At 41.7% G+C, this 22,450-nt stretch overlaps 1 protein-coding gene across 1 annotated transcript in view; it reads left to right on the forward strand.

The window, feature by feature from the left end:
* CDH13 (cadherin 13) overlaps positions 1 to 22,450 on the forward strand; it is a 778,625-nt gene that overhangs the window by 346,798 nt on the left and 409,377 nt on the right. The window contains exon 5 of the mRNA XM_048817138.2: positions 19,415 to 19,567. Within this exon, the coding sequence (XP_048673095.2) occupies positions 19,415 to 19,567 (153 nt within the window). The remainder of the gene's footprint in view (positions 1 to 19,414; positions 19,568 to 22,450) is intronic.

The raw sequence follows: 22,450 nt of genomic DNA on the forward strand, positions 1-22,450 counted from the left end.
TTGTAATCAGATGCATATAGGCTAATATTTACTTTTCCTTAATCCTTTTTTAAATAATAAGGCTCAGTTGTAAAATAATTCTGTGGACATGATTCTAAAAGAGTTGTGTAAGTTGACTAGCTCTCTTGATTAGGTGATGCAGGATTTGGCAAGTTAATTAGGTATAGAACTCTAGTGCGAGGCTAGATTACTTAGGTACATTAAGTTACATGAGTACTTTACTCCCACTCTACTGTTGCTTTGCTGGCTTTTTGTTAAGCAGCTTTTGACTATAAAATTGCTCTTCCATTTTCTAAGTTATTTCACTGCCTTCCATTTTCTCCTTTAATAGATTTAACAGTTCTGTTTATAGTCTTGGATTGACAAATATTGGTCCTCTTATTTCCACGTGTTATTCCAAGTAATGTGATTATAGAAATGCAGGTGTAGGGCTTTGTAACTTACTGAATGAATATTACATTTTCATAAAAAGTGTTACATACCATCAACAATGGAACTGATAGGCAACTGCTGCCACTGTCAAGGTGGGATCTGTCATCTGTCAGTCATTATAAATTATAGTGGCCTAGTTGTTAGTTGAACCTGGAGACCTTTCTAGCTTCTGAGGGTTTAAAAACCAAGCTTAGACTTGCAGTTTTGTATTTTGAAAATGATTAGTTTGGGAATTGTATATGCTTTGCTGCTAATTTTAACTTTTGATTGAGTCTATAATTCCTTAGTATGACTGCATGAAGAGTAATATACAGAAGAAAGTAAAATTGCATTGCAATTATCATCTAGTCATCTGAAAGCTTCTTGAGAGACTAATGTAACTCTGTTGCTAATTGTTATGTTATAGAGGTGTTTTGCACACTGGAACCTGTAGTTTGAGCCATTACGTTTCTACTTCTACCAAGAATAAACATTCATTAAGGTAAAATATTGATTTTTTTAAAGAGTGAAAGCAAAGACGAACAATGGCAAAGAACAACATTTTACCTTCATGTTAGAGTTGCTAATAATCCTGAGATTTATTGTGCATTTTGAACCCTTATCTCTGGGGAAAGTTGGAGAAAGGAATTAAGAAGAGGAGAGAGTGAGCTGTTTATTGCACTGAGCAATTATTCCAAACCCTAATGTGAGGATGCTGTAGAGCTTTAAGAGTTCTCATTCATTCAAAACAAGTTTAAATAAAAGGGTTTTTTTTTTTTTTTAGAAGCAGTCTGGGCAAAAATCAGACTTACACAGAGTGACAGTACATCTCAGTGTACCTTATTGGCAGTTCTGTCACTTGGAAAAAAGTTTAATTTCACAGCCCAAATACTGAATAAAATTGAAAGCTGAACCTCATCAGGGGAGATGAAAGTCAAATATCAAATCACCAACAAAAGTCGTTAACTTTGAGTTAACGTTGCTACTGTTAAAACATGGATATGCCAAGGAATGTCACCATTAAAAAGCCCTCAAACCCTCTGAGAAGGTATGGAAATTAAAAGTGAAGAATGGGTAAATGTGCAAATACCCTCACAGATAATGCAATCTCTTAAACATACAAGGGTAAGATAATTTATTGCTCATTCAAAAAATGACCTTTTCTCTTTTCTTTTCAATCTTCTGATTCTCCCTCAGGAGAGGCTGTGGTGGAAGTATATCAGAAGATGTATGTATAGCATGCAAATTGTTGGCAAAAAAAAGTGAATCCATCTAACACACACGTGGGGTCTAAATTGTGAAACCCTTGCTCGCATATTTGAGCTCTCACTTACATGAGTAGCCCCATTAACTCTGGAGGGACATATGCTCCTCTGTACATTTTCACAGAGGGGAGGGGAATGGGAAAGAAATTAAAACAATAGTACAATAGTTTATTGTATTTGCAAACAGAATAATTTTTCCTACCAGAGTGTGGGCAAGAGCAGCAATTCCCAACCCGTGGTCCGTGGAGCCCTGGCATCCTGTAGATTACTTGCTGCTGGAAAGTCACATGCTAACGGCTCTCCTCCTTCATTTCAACTGTTTCTTAAGATGTTCACGCACTTTACTGAAACACTTTGAAGAACAAATAATTTAGGCCAATATTTTCCAATGTAGATGCCTAATCTCTCCATTAAGATGTGAGTCACACTATCACAAAGTTTAAGAATCCCTGGACTGTATGCCTACAGGGGCAACAATGATACTGCCAAGAACGACCTTGAGCAGATCACTGCAGGCTACGTGGCTCTGGGAAGAAGGATAAAGGAGTTTGAGGCACAAGGGGTGGTCTCATCCATCCTCCCTGTGGAAGGAAAAGGCTCGGGTAGAGACTGTCGAATTGTGGAAGTCAACCAATGGCTATGCAGGTGGTGTAGGAGAGGCGGCTTTGGATTCTTTGACCATGGGATGGTGTTCAAAGAAGGAGGAGTGCGAGGCAGAGACGGGCTCCACCTAACGAAGAGAGAGAAGAGCATCTTCGCAAGCAGGCTGGCTAACCTTGTGAGGAGGGCTTTAAACTAGATTCACCGGGGGAAGGAGACCAAAACCCTGAGGTAAGTGGGATACCAGGAGGAAGCACAAGCAGGAGAGCACAAGAGTGGAGGGCTCCTGCCTCATACTGAGAAAGCGGGATGATCAGCGTGTTACCTTAAGTGCCTATACACAAATGCAAGAAGCCTGGGAAACAAGCAGGGAGAACTGGAAGTCCTGGCACAGTCAAGGAATTCTGATGTGATTGGAATAACAGAGACTTGGTTGGATAACTCACATGACTGGAGTACTGTCGTGGGTGGATATAAACTGTTCAGGAAGGACAGGCAGAGCAGAAAAGGTGGGGGAGTTGCATTGTATGTAAGAGAGCAGTATGACTGCTCAGAGCTCTGGTGTGAAACTGCAGAAAAATGTGAGAGTCTCTGGATTAAGTTTAGAAGTGTGAGCAACAAGGGTGATGTCATGGTGGGAGTCTACTATAGACCACCAGACCAGGGGGATGAGGTGAACGAGGCTTTCTTCCGGCAACTCGCAGAAGTTACTAGATCGCAGGCCCTGGTTCTCATGGGAGACTTCAATCACCCTGATATCTGCTGGGAGAGCAATACAGCGGTGCACAGGCAATCCAGGAAGTTTTTGGAAAATGTAGGGGACAATTTCCTGGTGCAAGTGCTGGAGGAACCAACTAGGGGCAGAGCTCTTCTTGACCTGCTTCTCACAAACTGGGAAGAATTAGTAGGGGAAGCTAAAGTGGATGGGAACCTGGGAGGCAGCGACCATGAGATGGTCGAGTTTAGGATCCTGACACAAGGAAGAAAGGAGAGCAGCAGAATACGGACCCTGGACTTCAGAAAAGTAGATTTTGACTCCCTCAGGGAACTGATGGGCAGGATCCCCTGGGAGAATAACATGAGGGGGAAAGGAGTCCAGGAGAGCTGGCTGTATTTTAAAGAATCCTTATTGAGGTTACAGGAACAAACCATCCTGATGTGGAGAAAGAATAGTAAATATGGTAGGTGACCAGCTTGGCTTAACAGTGAAATTCTTGCTGATCTTAAACACAAAAAAGAAGCTTACAAGAAGTGGAAGACTGGACAAATGACCACGGAGCAGTATAAAAATATTGCTCAGGCATGCAGGAGTGAAATCAGAAAGGCCAAATCACACTTGGAGTTGCAGCTAGCAAGAGATGTTAAGAGTAACAAGAAGGGTTTCTTCAGGTATATTAGCAACAAGAAGAAAGTCAAGAAAAGTGTGGACCCCTTACTGAATGAGGGAGGCAACCTAGTGACAGAGGATGTGGAAAAAGCAAATGTATTCAATGCTTTTTTTGCCTCTGTCTTCATGAACAAGGTCAGCTCCCAAACTACTGCACTGGGCAGCACAGCCTGGGGAGGAGGTAACCAGCCCTCTGTGGAGAAAGAAGTGGTTCGGGACTATTTAGAAAAGGACTAGTGCAAGTCCATGGGGCCGGATGCGCTGGCCTCTGAGAGTGCTGAAGGAGTTGGTGGATGTGATTGCAGAGCCATTGGGCATTATCTTTGAAAACTCATGGCAATCGGGGGAGGTCCCGGATGACTGGAAAAAGGCTAATGTAGTGCCCATCTTTTAAAAAGGGAAGAAGGAGGATCCGGGGAATTACAGGCCAGTCAGCCTCACCTCAGTCCCTGGAAAAATCATGGAGCAGGTCCTCAAGGAATCAATGCTGAAGCACTTAGAGGAGAGGAAAGTGATCAGGAACAGTCAGCATGGATTTACCAAGGGCAAGTCATGCCTGCCTAATCTAATTGCCTTCTATGACAAAATAACTGGCTTTGTGGATGAGGGGAAAGCAGTGGACGTGTTATTCCTTGACTTTAGCAAAGCTTTTGACACGGTCTCCCACAGTATTCTTGCCAGCAAGTTAAAGAAGTATGGGCTGGATGAATGGACTATAAGGTGGATAGAAAGCTGGCTAAATCGTCGGGCTCAATGGGTAGTGATCAATGGCTCCATGTCTGGTTGGCAGCCGGTATCAAGCGGAGTGCCCCAAGGGTCGGTTTTGTTCAATATCTTCATTAATGATCTGGAGGATGGGGTGGACTGAACTCTCAGCAAGTTTACAGATGACACTAAACTGGGAGGAGAGGTAGATATGTTGGCGGGTAGGGATAGGATATAGAGGGCCCTAGACAAATTAGAGGATTGGGCCAAAAGAAATCTGATGAGGTTCAACAAGGACAAGTGCAGAGTCCTGCACTTAGGACAGAAGAATCCCATGCACTGCTTCAGACTAGGGACCGAATGGCTAGGCAGCAGTTCTGCAGAAAAGGACCTAGGGGTTACAGTGGATGAGAAGCTGGATATGAGTCAACAGTGTGCCGTTATTGCCAAGGAGGCTAACAGTATTTTGGGCTGTAGAAGTAGGGGCATTGCCAGCAGATCAAGGGACGTGATCGTTCCCCTCTATTTCACATTGGTGAGGCCTCATCTGGAGTACTGTGTCTTGTTTTGGGCCCCATACTACAAGAAGGATGTGGAAAAATTGGAGAGAGTCCAGCGGAGGGCAACAAAAATGATTAGGGGACTGGAACACATGACTTATGAAGAGAGGCTGAGGGAACTGGGATTGTTTAGTCTGCAGAAGAGAAGAATGAGGGGGGATTTGATAGCTGCTTTCAGCTACCTGAAAGGGGGTTCCAAAGAGGATGGATCTAGACTGTTCTCAGTGGTAGCAGATGACAGAACGAGGAGTAATGGTCTCAAGTTGCAGTGGGGGAGGTCGAGGTTGGATATTACGAAAAACGTTTTCACTAGGAGGGTGGTGAAGCACTGGAATGCATTACCTAGGGAGGTGGTGGAATCTCCTTCCTTTGAGGTTTTTAAGGTCAGGCTTGGCAAAGCCCTGGCTGGGATGATTTAGTTGGGGATTGGTCCTGCTTTGAGCAGGGGGTTGGACTAGATGACCTCCTGAGGTCCCTTCCAACCCTGATATTCTATGATTGATTCCCTATCTGCAAGTCCTGTAGCATTTTAACTACAGAAAGCACCTGAACCTACCTTCTCCCACTGAAATCCATGAGAATTTTGCTATGTGCTTCCCTGGGAGCAAGATTGTGTCCAAAGTATTTTATGATTCAAGTTGTATAGAAGATGCCATACAACATAAATTTGTCATATTGTGTGGTAAAATTCCACTGGTGTACAAAAGTCCCATTTTCCTCTAGAGTTAGTCATCCTACGCCCATTTTCTAACTGAAGACCTATATTTCCTCGTATTTAATATGCAACACAATAAACAATATAATCATTCCCATTAGTGTAAGTAAATAATAGCATTAAAATCCAGAAGCAGATTTCTGTGTGTGTGTTAATATTCACTAAAGCCAGTCTGATGTGCAAAGTAAACGAGTTTACTGGTTTAATGCTCTTTTAGGCCAGGAAACATTTATTTCGCATATTTCTCTTGTGTAAATTAAATTAGGTTTAAGGGCAGCAGCGCAAACACTTATTTGTCTTAAAAATGAGACTGAGTCAAGGTATAATACATATAGAGAGAGTGATTATTTAGTTTACACATATATAATGAGAATTTTATATTGGTCCATTAAGATAATAAATGTATATATTCAGGTAGTATCTTTCAGGGAGAGCTAAAAGACTCAGGGATTGGAAATGAAGTATAGATGTTGGGCTGGATCCTGGACTGACTTTAGTGGCAGAAGGATTCATAGATATTTAGGTCAGGAGGGACCATTATTGGTCCCAGAGCCTTGCACGGCTATGTCACTGGTTCTTATCCTGCTCTTGTGGTTGTTTCTGAATTTCTTTGCCATCCAGATGTGGTTCAGTAGCCTGTATGAAATAAATTGTTCCCAACTACTAGTAGACAAGTGTGTCTAGGTCAAAACCCACCACTGCCACAGGCAGTAATTGGTCATCTTGTTGGTACTCTCAGCAGACAGGACAATGGTTGAATGTGATGGGATACTAGGTTACTCACCAGTCTGGAGATGTGGTCCTTGTAGGTCAGAGTTCAGACACATTGTCTTTGATTCTCTTTGTTTCCTCTGTTACAAAGTGGTCAAGCAGAGACAACAAGATCCAACAGTGAGATCCAGACAGGGAAAATATAACGAGGAGATTAGATGGAGTTAGGGAAGTAAAGCACAATATAAGAGCTGGGCAATAATTTAAACCCACAGTTTTGCTTTCAGGAGTGATTTGGTTGTTGGTAACATTCATTTTGGCTGAGTTCATTTTTTCTGTTATTTTCTAGTTAAAGAGAAGTCAGTCAATTAGGGACAAAAGGGCAAAAGCTACGCTGGCACAAGTGGATGGCATTTGAGAAAGGAAAGGAGCAGAGTCACGGGAGAGAGGAAAAACAGCTGGTGAGAAAAGAATGTGAAAACAGAAGATCAAGATGGCAGAGCCAAAAAAGCAGTGTCGAGAAACTGAAAATATTGAAAATTAGATTATCTGTGTAATCTATCTGTCCACATACACACAGAGAGAATGTGCCCTATGAGTGTAAATAGTTAAATCCTAGAATCCTTACATACTTTGAAATTTACCCTTCTGCTGAGGCCAGCACAAGACCTATGCATCATTTAACTCACATTGAACCAGGGTGATTGTCATGTGGAGTGTGACTAGGACTTTTGTCTTCTTACGTACAGTGAGATTTTACCTATTGTTACTGTATGTGGGCCAGAACTAGAACCATTCAAAGTTGGGGATGGGGACGACCATGACACAAGGAACTTATGTTTAAATCACTCCTTGTTTTCTCCCTGCTGCCCCCAAATCACCCCTATCCCCCTCTAGTTCTTCATTTACACATGGGTTGGTTTCAGCATGAATTATATTCTCAGCTTCTTTTGTGATGCTGGTTGAAAATGAAGCACCACTTCTCACATTTTTTTTTCATTCTAGTAGTGCAGCTACAATCTTATTGATAGAGTTGTTGGATCAGTTTGTTCTGACATTTTATGCTAACTTTAGAAGCAAATTTCAGGACAAACACTACATTTTATTTATCATTCATACTTTGAAGTATCATTCATACTTCCATTTTCTGTCTCACTTTTTGACATATTTCAGATACTTTCCAGATGTTTCTTATTGTTGTGTGACTGTTTTTCATGTCTAAGTCGAGAAGTGAGCCATATTCAATAACATACACTTGCAAAAAGAAAGCATGAAATTCTTTGTTTATTGCATTAAAAACAATGAAGTATTGTTTATCATTAAAGCATTAAGTGCTTTACTAGATTAAAATGTTTAAGGTATTAAATACTTGAGATAGCCATCAAATATAGCAGCCTTCTGTCCTTGACAGAAGTGCCAACATTTGCTGAGATGCAGACCTGTGACCTCTAGATAAGTTTCAATACACATTAAAATATTTATCTTCCTACTATGACCTTCCATGTGCAAGTCATGAGTCATGGATTTGTTTCCTAGGGAACTAGTGACTGAGAAAAATCTATAATTAGATCTGTGGGTTATTTGCTACATATCGGAATTGGGTGCTAAGCAGGTTCTAAAAACATCCAGAAGAATTACATTGTCTTCGGGTTAATATTATGAAACCAAATTTACACAGAACTTTGTTAGCAACTCACTGGTTTTGAAAATGTTCAGTTAAAAATATTTCTACATTTTTCTGGTACAGCCTGAATGTTTTTTCTCTGAGTCTTCCCTCAACTCCACAGTATTCTCAAAGAAAGAGACTTGGGCTGGGCAGTTGGTTAAATCAAAATAAAATCCGGCACAATCTTTCTTTTCTTTCTCTAAATACAAACTGAACATTCATTTCCAGGGATGGGTGAGGTTGGCTGGAAGACTCCTCTTGCATTCATGTACCCTGTGGGGCTCACTTTGCTACTCCTACTCAGTCCCAAATTGGATCCCTCTACCCACAATTCTTATTCCATAATCCCGGCAGCTCTGTTTCCATTGGAGGTTTCCACCTAATCCCAATCCTGATTCCTTTTTTTTTTTTTTGCTTCCCCTGGAGGCATTGCCCAAAAGACTGGGGACTGTAGCTGACAGGTTGGTGTGGTGGTTGCAACTGTAGCCAAAATTGAGAAGCTAGCAGCTGACTCTTCTTAGCCCCAGGCTGGGTTTTGCTTTCCAGAGTGATGTTCTCTAGAGACCATTTCAGAATCAGACATGGCTGTAGCTGGGGAAAAGCTGCTACTTAGGTTTCAAGCTGTACGTGTGCCTCTGTGGGAAAATCAGCAGAATGCTAAATATATTGGGGGTGAGTCTCCACTGCGTCACACCTGGTGCCGTCATTTACACATGTGCAAAGTGTGTATAAAATGCTGCCATGGTGGGTTACATAAGCATCAAGTGAAAACAAACATCAAACAAGTAAACAGCATTGGTGGGGAGAGATTTTTTTCTACCTTTGTGTTTTAATAATTCCTGTGTTTATATTAGCACAGGGGGAAGAGCTTTTACCGTTAGTAATCATGACAGCTAAATGTGTGGGGGCGGCGGGGGGGGGGGGGGAGCAGTGCAATCATAGCACTCTAGCAGGAGCTCTGGGAAACGCAACAACTTGTTTATGCGCTTGTATATTTCAGAGTACAGTCTTCAGTATATTAATACCTGCAAGGAAAGTTTGTTTATCATTTTGTGTGAAGCAGGCTACACCTAGTGTTGCCAATTCTGGTTGGATGTATTCCTGGAAGTTTCTTCATATGACATAATATTTAATTGATTATTAATCTTTAATTCCTGGAGACTCCAGGACAATCCTGGAGGGTTTGCAACCCTAGCCACACTCACTGCTGGATTGATTTTGTTGGAGTTACATCAGGAATGCAGAATCTAGAGAGTCACTTATGGTTCATTCTGGCTATTGAATGTCAAAATATAAATGTAATTGAAGGGATTTTTTAGTCTTAGGTTAAGAACTATTACAAAGAAAGTGCAGCATATTTAGACTAGATAATACTTAAGATAATATTGGGAAGACAATACTGAACTAGATATTTACTCCTATTCTCCCATTTACTTACAATCTCTTAGGTACATGCATGATGATTGCATATTGTCTGGTCTATCCCATATCCTGAATCCCGCCAATGAGAAACCATTAAACGCTATTTCTGAATAATTGCCTTTTAGATCACAATGATAGGTTTTTAATAAATCATCTCCATAAATCCCATATAATTCCTTGTATGGAAAAATCTCCCTCCCCCTCCCCTTTTTTTAAAGAGCTCATTTGAGATTTTTTTAAAAAAAATATTTGTCACTTAATCAAATTTTCCTGACAGCTAACTACACATTTGGAGCTACTCTAGCCGCTTGTCACTTAAACAGACATCAATCCTCAAATTCTCTTAAGCAGTGCAATCTTCCTTCAATGGACAGAGTAAATCTAGTTTAGTAACTTAAACAATGATTAGACTATGGTAATTGAAAGGCCAAGTAAACCAGTGTAAAATCCAGGCACTGATGATAACTCCAAATGTATTCCTTTGAGAACATGAAACTCTGTGGCTATAAATTCTGCCCAGTCAAAATAGTCAATATATATTCTGTAGTGTAGCAAATCCAGACCAATGAAATAATAATAATCTACTGCAGCGGTTGTGAATTTGTCAGTTCCAGAGTTTGCTTAAAACCACAGGCCAAGTAAACTTTGCTTACAATCAGGGAATCTTCTTCTTGCCTCTCATAAATTAAAGGCAAAAGGAGATTGCAAAAAGTCAGCATTCACCTGTGCATTCAGTTACCATATTTGCATGTGTATGCAAATATTCAGTGTCAAAATGAAAAAATCCCCAGTTTGCATGACATGTGCAGTAACTGCAGGAGAAACCTGTACGCCTCAATCCTACTATTGATTCTATGAAAGCAAGCCCCGTGCACTGATGAAGAGCCCCATCAACAAACTTCCAGTTAAAGGGGTCGACCCATGAGGAGTCAGTTGCAGGTTCGGGGCCTTAATGTATTAATGTAGGTGTGTGAATGAGTAGACCTTTTTCTTTTTCTTTTTTGGTGTGTGGACCCTTGTGGTGGGGTAGACAAACTCCACTGCAGCATGGAGGGGTTAAGGAGCTGCTTTGGGCTAGAGCGGCCCCACCCCTCTGCACTTGGAATCATGTCAGGACAGGAGGAAGAGTTAAAAGGAGGGAACTCTACTCAGAGGGGGGCAACCCGGGCAAGGGAACAGGCTGTTGGGTTCCCTAGCTCCCAGGGAGAGGTCTGACAGCCAACAGAACCTCTGCCCTTGCCCACAGGAAAACTTGGATCCCCTGGGCTAAGTAGGAGAAAGAGACTGAGACTTATGCTGGAGACCCGGTGAACGCCGTAGCGCTTCCAAGGCTCTCTGCAGTAAGAGAGGCCAATATCCTGACTGAAGCTGCCTACAGGTTTTCTTTCTTTTCCTTAGTGCTTTTATTTAATCTCTTTTGTTGACTGCGGACTGTTTCATTTGTTTCCCTGGTACCCTGAGAGGGGGAAAGACAGTCGCCAGACCTTGGCCAGAGGGTAGAGCGCCAGCCTCGCTGGACTAACACAGCCAGCAGGAACTGTTGGAGTGGGGCCATTTTGGATCCTCACACTTGTGTTCTCCATGTAGCTCCTAACGGGTGCTCTGCCAAGGACAGATTTGTGACACCCTGTGTCTCTGACTCAAACTTGATTCAAAGTTCTTCTTGGTTTAACTCCTCTGCTGTGGTATGTTCCCTATTACAATTCATGGCCCTTACATCCAGAAGATACTTTTTGGCTGCATTTCAAAAGAGGATCTTCAGATGATTTATACCAAAAAGACACTCTTGAAAATAAGGGCCTGGTTGTTTAGAAACAAGAGTTTGTTAAAATGATTACTAGAGGATTGGGACTCCAACCAAGTCATTTTGCTGAAAGGTTTGTGAATTTAATTGCCTTGGTAAATTTCAGATTCACAAATGAGGATGAATCCTGTTCAAAGTAAAATGTATAATGTTTGTAATGACCCGTTTTCCAGCTACAGGATTTGCTTCAGCAACATAATTAAGCATGTGACTAATTCTGAGCAGGTGTATAGTCCCATTGAATTCATGTGCTTAAAATTATCAAACACACATAGCTTACTGATGATTATTGTGTCATCCAGAGTAACCATGGTTGATGGTGTCATACCAGGCGTTGTGTTGTAAAGTTCCCAGATCTGGCTAAATCTTCCAAATCCACAAATCTTTGCGTCTGGTGATGGTAGATAGTCAGGGCACGCATCCCCTTGTGCATCAATGGAAAGTTTGAGAGCACGGTGTGCTGGGGTGTTGTTATCCATCCAGATAACATTGCCAAAAATCATACAATGCTGCTTTCGAATATAATGAGTGATGGAAGGAAGGCCAGATTGCTGAGAAATTATGACATTTTGCACAAAATCAAACCACTTTAGTCTCAGGATTTGATGCTGACAGGACATATAGAATGTCAGTACTGCTCCATGTCTGCCTGTAAGAGGGTCCAGGTTTCCGTACAGCAATACAGGTAGTACACAAGTTTGATAGGTCCTGAATATGCACAGAGACAAAGACATCATGCTTATGGATGAAGAAGCGTGGGATTAATGCAGGAGGCAGCAAGAGCTAGTTGTGAAAGAATGTCTGTCTGTTTTGCTGCAACTGTTTGAACTCTGCTTGCAGCCTAGGTAGAGGAACTCATCAATGCTCCCCAAGATCTCACCCTCACCTGAACTGGGGGTTTTGGTGGCCCAGCTCTGAAGTTCTGGACCTTGGTCTTCTGTCATGAGACATTTAACCCCATAGTGTGGGTGGTGTCTTGGAGATCTTGGAGGGCAGGGCCGAAATTCTCTGACTTCTCCACAAGCAGGGCACCATCAGCTGCATGGTCTTGGTTGGTGAATGCTTCTTGACCAACCTGGATTCTGATGTGTGAAGGGCAAGTCCTAATATCCAGCTGATAGCTAGACAGAATAGTGCCAGGGCGAGAATGCAACCGTGCTGCACACCAGAGATTGTGTAGAAACACATTGAAAACCATGAACCAACACATACTCTCATTCGATACAGGTGTGAAGATCGGTGTACCAGAGTTAGCAGAAGGTCTGGAACTCCATCTCCTTTCAGTGTGAGCTAAAGTGCTGACCCGTCAACTGAATCAAATGCCGCTTTGATGTTGATATATGGCACGTGATGCACTTCATGTGGCTTAAAGTCAGATACATGATAATTGCCTTTATGAATTAGATTCTCCATTTGGATCTGGCAGGTGCTGGAGATGTTTATATAAGATTTCTATAAATTCTCTCCCAATCAGATTTGCAAACACATATGCAGCTTGCTCAAGAGGCACTTAGCATGCGCACTAGATCTTAGTTTCCAAAGATGTCTTCCATGCCAAACAGGTTCAGAATTAGAGGAGTGTAAATACAACATTGGGAACAAGTTTGTGTCTTTTTATTTTCATAATTCGTTTTAATTTCTACAAAATTTATGAACAGATAATCGCAATATTGAAGAAAGAGATACATTCCTATTTTGTAATGACAGCTAGAAAAAATAGTTCCCAAGTTCAAATTTATTTATGTATAGGCATATCTTAGCACTTTTATTTATCTGTAAAGCAGACTTCAATTTCCAAAAAATGTTTTCATCTGCATTATGCAATATAATAGTCTGTGTCATGTTGCCTTTAAGCTGCAAAGAAAAGCCTACCCAATAGTCACTTTTATTTTTAGGTAGTAGCAAAAAGAACCAATACAAAATGTAGCCCAAAGTAGTCCAAAAAGGAATGGCTAATCTTGGAAAAGTAGCTTTTGCCCAATAGACATTGCCTTTTTATTATACACTTGAAAGTGTGAAATTAGAACACACTCCAGTCACATGTTTCTCCCAATTAAAATTGACCCTTGGGGATGTGACATTGAGTAGAGGCTGAGAATCTAATTAAGCTTGCAAAGGGAAATGTAGTTTTAAAATTAAAATAACCGAGTTATAGTTTTCTTTGCGAAGTTCAAATGTGCCTGTTTGTTCACTAACTGTGTAAACTATTCTTTCTCTGAAAGAAATACAGAGAAGTGTTTACTAAGTCTTTCAACAAAACCAGGTAAAATATTTATAGCATCGCAGATAGTCGAAGAAGGAAGAAAGTACAGTATTCCCCAGTTCCTGCCACACTACTGAAAAAACATTAACTTGACATTTTCCTTTTCTTTCATTCCTGGGTTTTCACAAGAGTTGGTTTGGTGTCTGGGGTCAAGTATTCATGTTACGGGCCAATTTCTCACCCTTTAATTGCAAGCACATGGTTTTATGGGTTATCTGCAGGCAAAAATTACATTAAACTGCAGGCAAAAATATTAGAATTTGGCCTAGTTGAGTTACGGGTGCAAGCATCATGGTCCAGATATTCAAAGCAGTCTAGTTAATTTAGATGGCTTTCAAAATCTCATCCCATATATGGGCACCACATTGGGAGCTGAGCTAGAGCCCCTTTGCAGGACTGAAATGATACATCTCTGAAATACAGAGAGCCAGTGGTAAAGATTTAGAAATTCAGGAAATATTTCATGTGAACTGCTATTAAGTAATGACACTTCCATGCTTACTAACATGGAATAAATGTTGTTGATGGCAGAATTGCTGTGGTTGCGGAACTATAAAAATATTTCTCTCTTGGGGGATGTGGTGGTGGTGTTGCTTTTATCTCCCTTTTTTGAGTATACTCTGATTTATTGCTGTGATAAGCCCCTAACAACTGAGGGATCACACTGTTGAAATGAGCTTAGCTGGATGGGACACACAGTCTGCTGAAAAATCATGTTGGTTAAATATGTTTCAGCCAAGAGGCAGCTTTTACCAGCTCAGTAACATTCCATTTTCTACAGAGTGGTGATCATGATGCCAAGTACATTGTCTTAAGTGTCTTTCCTTTTGGTCTATCAAAGGTGCTTCTTATATGACCTCCTTAATGATAGTTTCATAGTACCTGGCAGTCTTAAATGCATTTACCCCCACAACACCTCTGTGAGGTGGGTTTCAGAGTAGCAGCCATGTTAGTCTGTATTAGCAAAAAGAAAAGGAGTACTTGTGGCACCTTAGAGACTAACCAATTTATTTGAGCATACGCTTTCGTGAGCTACAGCTCACTTCATCGGATGCATCAAATAAATTTGTTAGTCTCTAAGGTGCCACAAGTACTCCTTTTCTTTCTGTGAGGTAGAGAAGTACTTTTATCACTATTTTGCATATGGGGAATTGAGGCAAGAGAAGCAAAGTGGCTTTCCCAAGGTCACGTAGGAAGTCTGTTGTGAAGTTAGGAATAGAGCACTGGTCTCTCTCTAGTCCCCTAACCTCTGGACCATCCTTCCCCTTCAGGCTAGTCATACTCTACATACAGCCTTGTCAATACCTTGTTTTAAGGATTGAAATTCACTCTAAACTTTAAAACAATACAAAACCAGAGTACACTGTGTAATTAATAGCCATATTTTGGGTCTTCTGTGTGCAAAAGGCATTGGGATTTCAGGGCCAGCTGAACAAGTATTACTATAACATTATTACTATGTACATACTCAATGGGGGGGGGGGGGAAACAATAACAGAAAATGTGGAAATAGCAGAAGTGCTTAATGACTTCTTTGTTTCGGTTTTCACCAAGAAGGTTTCTGGTGACTGGATGTCTAACATAGTGAATGCCAGTGAAAATGAGGTAGGATCAAAGGCTAAAATAGGGAAAGAACAAGATAAAAATTACTTAGACAAGTTAAATGTCTTCAATTCACCAGGGCCTGATTAAATGCGTCCGAGAATACACAAGGAGCTGACTGAGGAGAAATCTGAGCCATTAGCAATTATCTCTGAAAAGTCATGGAAGACAGGAGAGATTGCAGAAGACTGGAAAGGACAAATATAGTGCCAATCTATAAAAACGGAAATAAGGACAACCCAGGGAATTACGGATCAGTCAGCTTAACTTCCGTACCCAGACAGAAGCAAATATGGAGCAAATAATGAAGCAATCAATTTGCAAACCTCTAGAAGATAATAAGGTGATAAGTCATAGTCAGCCTGGATTTGTCAAGAACAAATTGGGTCAAACCAACCTGATAGCTTTCTTTGACAGGGTAACAAGCTTTGTGGATAGGGGGAAGTGGTACACGTAGTATATCTTGACTTTATAAAGCTTTTGATACTGTCTCACATGACTTTCTTATAAACAAACTAGGGAAATGCAACCTAGGTGGAGCTGCTATAAGGTGGGTGCAAAACAGTATGCATCCGATAAAGTGAGCTGTAGCTCACGAAAGCTTATGCTCAAATAAATTGGTTAGTCTCTAAGGTGCCACAAGTACTCCTTTTCTTCATTCCCAGAGAGTAGTTATCAGTAGTTCACAGTCATGCTGGAAGGGCATAATGAGTGGGGTTCCGCAGCTTCCCGCGGCTCCCATTGGCCGGGAACAGCGGCCACTGGGAGCTGTCGGAGGCCGTGCTTGCAGACTGTCATTGTAAACAAGCTATCTCGTGGCCTGCCAGCGGATCCTGATGGGCCCCGTGTGGCCCATGGGCCGCAGGTGGCCCATTGCCATCCTAGGAAGAGTACTGCAGAAAGGGATTTGGGGGTAATAGTGGACCTCAACCTAAATATGAGTCAACAGTATAACCCTGTTGCAAAAAAAGCGAATATCATTCTGTGATTTATTAGCAGGTGTATTGTAAGCAAGACACGAGAAGTAATTCTTCCACTCTACTGTGCTCTGATTAGGTCTCAACTGGAGTATTGTATTCAGTTCTGGGCACCACATTTCAGGAAAGATGTGAACAAACTGGAGAAAGTCCAGAGAAGAGCAACAAAAATGATTAAACATGACCTATGAGAGAAGATTGAAAAAATTGGGTTTGTTTAGTCTGGAAAAGAGGGGACATAACAGTTTTCAAGTACATAAAAGGTTGTTACAAGGAGGAGGGAGAAAAAATGTTCTTCCTATCCACTGAGGATAGGACAAGAAGCAATGGGCTTATATTGCAGCAAGGGAGGGTTAGGATGGACATTAGGAAAAAATTCCTAACGGTCAGGGTGGTTAAGCACTAGAATAAATTGCCTAGGAAGGTTGTGGAATCTTCATCATTGAAGATTTTTAAGAGCACGTTAGACAAACACCTGTCAGGAATGTTCTAGATAATACATAGTCCTGCCATGAGTGCAGGGGACTGGACTAGATGACCTCTCGAGATCCCTTCCAGTCCTATGATTCTATGATTATGAACTGAGATCTGGATCTTCTGCATGGATTTGGGAACTCTCAAATCCCATTGAAATTAATGGCAGCTGAGGGTGACTAGCACCTCACAAGAGGAACTCAGCACCTTGCAAAACCTGGCTCTATATGGCTTCTTATAAGTTATTGCTAAGAAAGTTTTTAATTTCTAAAGTGTAATACATGCTGTGTTTCCATTATACTCAAATAATGTTTGAACTCTTAAATACCCAGGGCAGTGTGAGCTAGTAGATAAAATAGGAGACTAATGATCAAGAAACCTGACGTTAAGCCACACTTTTCAACCTACGGTACCTAAATTCAGACCTTCTAAATCCATATGCAGGCTCCTGATATGAGTGGCCCATTCTTAGCTGCAGGCACTCAGCTCCCCTGAAAATCAGACCACTTATTTAGGAGCACCCAGCATTGAAAATTTTAGCCTTAAGTTTTCTGTGCCTCAGTTACTCCATCTGTAAAGTGGGAATCACAACACCCAACTTGTGATATACTTTGAGATCTTGGCATGAATGGTGCTATTTAAGACACTAGTCTTAGTAACAAGTTTATGAGTAGCAATGTTAGACAGTCATCCTGTTCTTTCCTCCTTATTCTTGTTGAAGCACTGAAACATATGGCAAATTAAGGCTGATTTTTATTAAACTTTTCATCTGTATTGAGCTTAGTGTGAACTGGGAAATGCACTTTCTTTGATTTATGGAAGCTTTATATGAGCATCTTAATTAGAAGATGTTAATGGTCCTGTTATATTCCTGGGAGCATGTAGTAGCTCCCTCTTGTGGCTAATTAAACATTAAAAAAACAAAACTTTAAAAAATGACTTTTTTAAAGTCCTGTTGCTGCCAGTCCCAAACAATAGCAGTCAGGCGAAACTGATACTTCAGGCTTCCGGGTGCTCCATGCTTTCCATCGCTACATCAAGCATGTGCCTCTGAGAGGTATCCTGATTCTCTGATACCGCTCACCTCCAGGTTAGCTCTGCACACTCAGAGAACCATGATAGCATGTGGGCAGTTTGATCCCTAGTCTTGTTGGCAGGGATTGCTTGTTGGCGTGATGTGCTCTAGGATGGACTAGCATTTGCAAGGGGGTGGGAGGGCAGATAAAAGACTTACTGGTTTTGTAGGTTTGAGTGTAAGTTGCATGTGTTGAGTTGATGGCAGAATCCGGCCCCAGAAGAGAGGGTGTAGAGACCAGCAGGCCAGCAGCTCTCCCCTCTCCCAAGGAAATGACAAAAGTGGGATCCAAGGGCCCTGCTATGGAAGAAGAACCATGACACCAAGCAAGTTTTGCCTGATTGTTGGTTGAATAAGGGCGACCTATCCTGACTCTGTGTTTTGCCTTGGCATATTCAGAATTGGATGAGGGTAGTGGGGAATCCATTTATGTTCTGAGGAGGAGAAGACAAAGAAGGTGGAACAGATTTATAACACAGAAATTCCACCCTCCCCACCCCCACAAAATTTTTTTTTTGAGAGGAGAAACTTTATCTCTGACATTCTTTTTCTTGTAGGGTATTGTCTTATGGCAAATTTTCACTCAATTAAAATGAAAAAAAAATGGAATAATGATTGTTTGGGTTAACCAAAAATCATACTGCCCAATAACCTGCAAACAGGCATTGCTGAACCCACAGTAACAGGGCAACAAACATGAATTTCCTCAGGGACATTATTAACAATCTGTGCATTTATTAACTCTAAGTGGGCGTGGATCCAGAATTCCTAATACTTTTCCTTTGTTTTTTCCTGAGCTGTGATTCAGACCAGCACATAAATATTTGACTTAATGTTTCTGTGGAAACATTAACGAAATGGTAGAAACAAAAATAACATGAAAACAGCAATAGGAAAGAATGATTTGGCAAGACTGTCAGCATAATAGGGAAAGATTAGTTTATAATCCTTTTAGGTTCTTGTGTATAAATACAAGTTTGCAAAGCCTCTAGCTTGTAAGAAACTTCACATAGCTCTAGAAGTGTACACATGGTGCCACCACTCATGTGGAACACACTTGAAAAAGGATTTTTAGGCATTTTCTCAAATGGAGAAAAGAGGGAGTGTTATCCACGAATAGACACATGAAAGGAACAGGAATTCCATCTGTATGGCTAAGCGATGTATGGCAGGGGCACCCAAATATTTAATTAGGAGTATTTTCCTGGCTTTAAACCTGGGGGTGGGTGTGCCTGGAACAATGTCAGTCTCACTTTAGATTGTTTTGAAATGAATTAGGAATCATTGTGTGGTAGGCGGTTGCTGCTGAGATTTTTTTTTTAACTATTTAGAGTGGAAATCACGTCTCCAAATTTTGTCCCACTTAAATGGAATAGGTCTCTGATTTTTTTCCATTTAAATGAAAAATCAAATCACAGCCACCCCTGGCTGGTGGGCAAGTGCTGTAGTAGATAGGATAGGCAGGATAACAGTAGCTTGGATAACTGGAGTTCCTCTTGCAGGGGGCGGGAGGGATAGGCTAGTAACTAACTGACAGTTAACCTAATCCTATTGACATCAATTTTTTTCAGGTTTAGATACTAAAATTTCACTCTGTTTTCTGGATGATTTAAAGTGTTTTTTTTTTTATATGGCTTCATTTTTAATGTCAAGAAATTCATTATATAGTTTCACATTAGGGTAAGGCTTAAAATTATTTCTGTTGAATTACTACATTTATATGAGTTTTGATCAGTTCAGTCGAGCTGGGTCCTAACTTGTTACTTTCACCTAACAGGTTATCGACAGTGACGGAACAGAGGGATCAAAGTTTCGACTTTCTGGAAAGGGAGTGGATCAAGAGCCAAAAGGAGCATTCAAAATCAATGAGAACACTGGGGAAATCTCAGTGACACGGTCCCTTGATAGAGAAGCCATTCCCACTTACCAAGTGAGTAGTCTTAGCATTATGGCCTGTACCCCTTCCTCACAAAGTATCTTTTTTTCTGTGGCTCAGGTTTGCTTTTTGAGAGTACAACAGGTTCAGTGTTTTGATTAATATTGCATGCTACTATTTGTATAAAAAATTTCAGAACATGAACACTTGCACGTGCAATTTCTGGACACACTCTCATACCCACCCACATGCATGCAAACCAGTCATATTTATTATCTCTAAATGAGAGGAGATCCAGATTCTTAACGCTTGCTTTTTCTTTCCTGTTTCTGAGCTATGAGTCAGACCAGCACATAAATATTTGTGTTTTGTTTACATAAAGTCTATCATTTGTGTCTCCTAGAGACAGTTTGTGAAAACTGTGCATGAAGTTGATTTATGAACGCAAAGTTCTGCTTGGACAAAAAGAGGTCTCCTTTGAGAACATTGCCGTGGAAGTATTATCAAATCCTCCTTTGTTTTACAACCTTCTGTCCAATTAAACTTTCTTCACACCACATAGATTAATTCCAGTTCTATGCTTCTCTTCTTATTTCCTCAAGCTGTCCATGGAACAATATATTATCCAGCTCTACTTTCTAATCATGGAGCTCTGTCCAACGGGCTATCAAAAATGTTGTTAACAGGAGCATATATCCATGTGTTTGGCAGGTAGAATTCTTCAGAATATTTTATATATATTATAATAATTTTCTTGTTCAAGTAGTTGAGCTGGTCTGTGCACATCTTGTGCACTACTGCCAGAGCGTTTTCCCTAGCTGTACGCATAGGGACAGTCACACATACAGTCTGGCTTCCCTCGCACTCTGAGCTGATACCATAACTGGTGGAGCCATCCTGCCCGTTCTACATTTCCTTCTTACTGTCAGAGGTCAGAGAATGCACTGTGCTTTACTGTCCTCATGTCTCTGTCCCCATTAGTACTCCACACTCTCTCTGTATGAGGGTCACATCAGAGATAGGTGTCTGATCAGCTGTGCCTTCAGAACAAGAATGAAGAAGCAGGAGTGGTGGGAGTTCTGCCTCACTCCTCTCCACCCCTTCTCCCCAAGGCTCCACCTCCTGCTCACTCCTCTCCACCCCCTCCCTTCCGTTTCTCACCCTTATGGCTGGTAAAAAGTGGGAGGGTCCATGGCCCCCTTGCCCCCCACCCCCCATTCCTGCACCCCTGGGAAGTTGTTTTTTGCCCAGCATTGGAGCTTGCTCAGTTAGGGCAAGGGAGCTCCTTGACCACTCCTCCCAGGAATGATCTCCCAGCATTGCCTGCTCACAGAGATCTCCACCAGAGCAGTCCTCCAAAGAGTATAACTGCTTGGAGCACTCTTGGCCTCTGAAACTTGAAAAGAGGGTGGCTTGGATGTCCTCAAATCCACAGTGTGGAACTCTTCTCTGGCAAAGGTAAGCCACTCCAGTACTGAAGGTAGAGAGCTCCCTTCAATGTGCTGCTCCCTGGTACCATTCCAGAGTGGCTCTCTTAGGACTAAGCCACTGACTCTGGTCCCTACCCTGGAAACATCAAGACCAGTTACTTTATCAATGACAACAGTGAATTGGTCACCCCTGCTTATGGTGGGAAAGCATGCTGCATCAGTACCAACAAAATCAGAGGCCTCTCTCTCTCTCTCTCTCTCTCTCAGTACTGCCTTCGCCACTAATTCAAGGTGCGGGCTCCCCGTTCCACTATAGCACCAATGTTGGCGTCTCTTACAGCGCCCATGTCAGGTCAAGTACTGTCTTCCTCACTCTTTGATTACATCACCTAGATCACCAGTGCTTGCTCCACTTCAACACCTAATACCAATAGCCAGGAAGCCTCCGATGCTTCTGCTGATACTGCAGCCTTGGTGTAGATCCCGCTCTCCAGTGACATTTCAGGTACTGCACCAATATGGCCTTCAAAGAACTGTTTCTCCTCGTCAGAGTGTGAAATGAGTTCTTGTCTCTCCCACCTCAGAGAATCCAGGGTGCCTTTCACTATTTTGACAAGAGTAGGTAGTACAATTAGGGGGCCTGGGCTAGGTATGACTGACCTCTGGTACCATATCAACCCAATCACTGGTCATACTAGGTGTCTTGGAGAGGGTACCTCCACTGTTCAGATCTATATCCTCACCTCCTCATAGAAGCGGGGCACCAAGAAGGGAGGCTTTCCTACCCAGGACGCTCAGAGTCGGTACTGGACAGCCACCAGCACTGAATTATGGGACAGTCCTCAGCCTGGCTCGGAGCAAATGTCTACCTCAGTGGTACAAGACCGGCCTCATGATGGTCATGCTTTGTCTCATAACACATTCTTAACACTGGATGAGGCTCTGGTACTGGATGAGTTTAAGGTTTACCGAGAGCTCTGAAAAAAATGGCTTCATCTCTTGATATTCAGATGGAGTTGGTGGAGGAGAATCTTCATATACATGTAGACATTTTGCAGCCACCAACTGCTGGAAAAGTAGCCCTTCTCATAAATGAGGTGATAATGCAGCCCATCAAGTTGTTCTGACAAAACCAATCCTCTTTTACACCTATGGCAAAGCACGTAGAGCATAAATAACACAGTTTTGAACAGTTCTATCAGCACTCCACACTTTTTTGCAGGGATGTAAACAAACCAGACCTGTTTGGCAGAAAGTTTTATTCAACTATGAGATTGCAACTTTGCATAGCCAACTGCCAGGCTCTCTTGGCATAGGGATGCAGTATCAAATTTCTTAACAGGTTGCCTAAGGACTCCAGGGTGAGTGTCAGTCCCTATTGATGGAGGATCATCTGGTCTCTCAGTCAGCTTTGCAGGCTTTCCTGGATGCTGCACACTCAGCTACAAGTGTCATGGTGATGGCATGACCATGTGACATTGCCATAGCCGCATTCATTGGGGATTCC

Source organism: Caretta caretta, chromosome 12 (genome assembly GCF_965140235.1).
Source record: "Caretta caretta isolate rCarCar2 chromosome 12, rCarCar1.hap1, whole genome shotgun sequence".
Classification (NCBI taxonomy): domain Eukaryota; kingdom Metazoa; phylum Chordata; order Testudines; family Cheloniidae; genus Caretta; species Caretta caretta.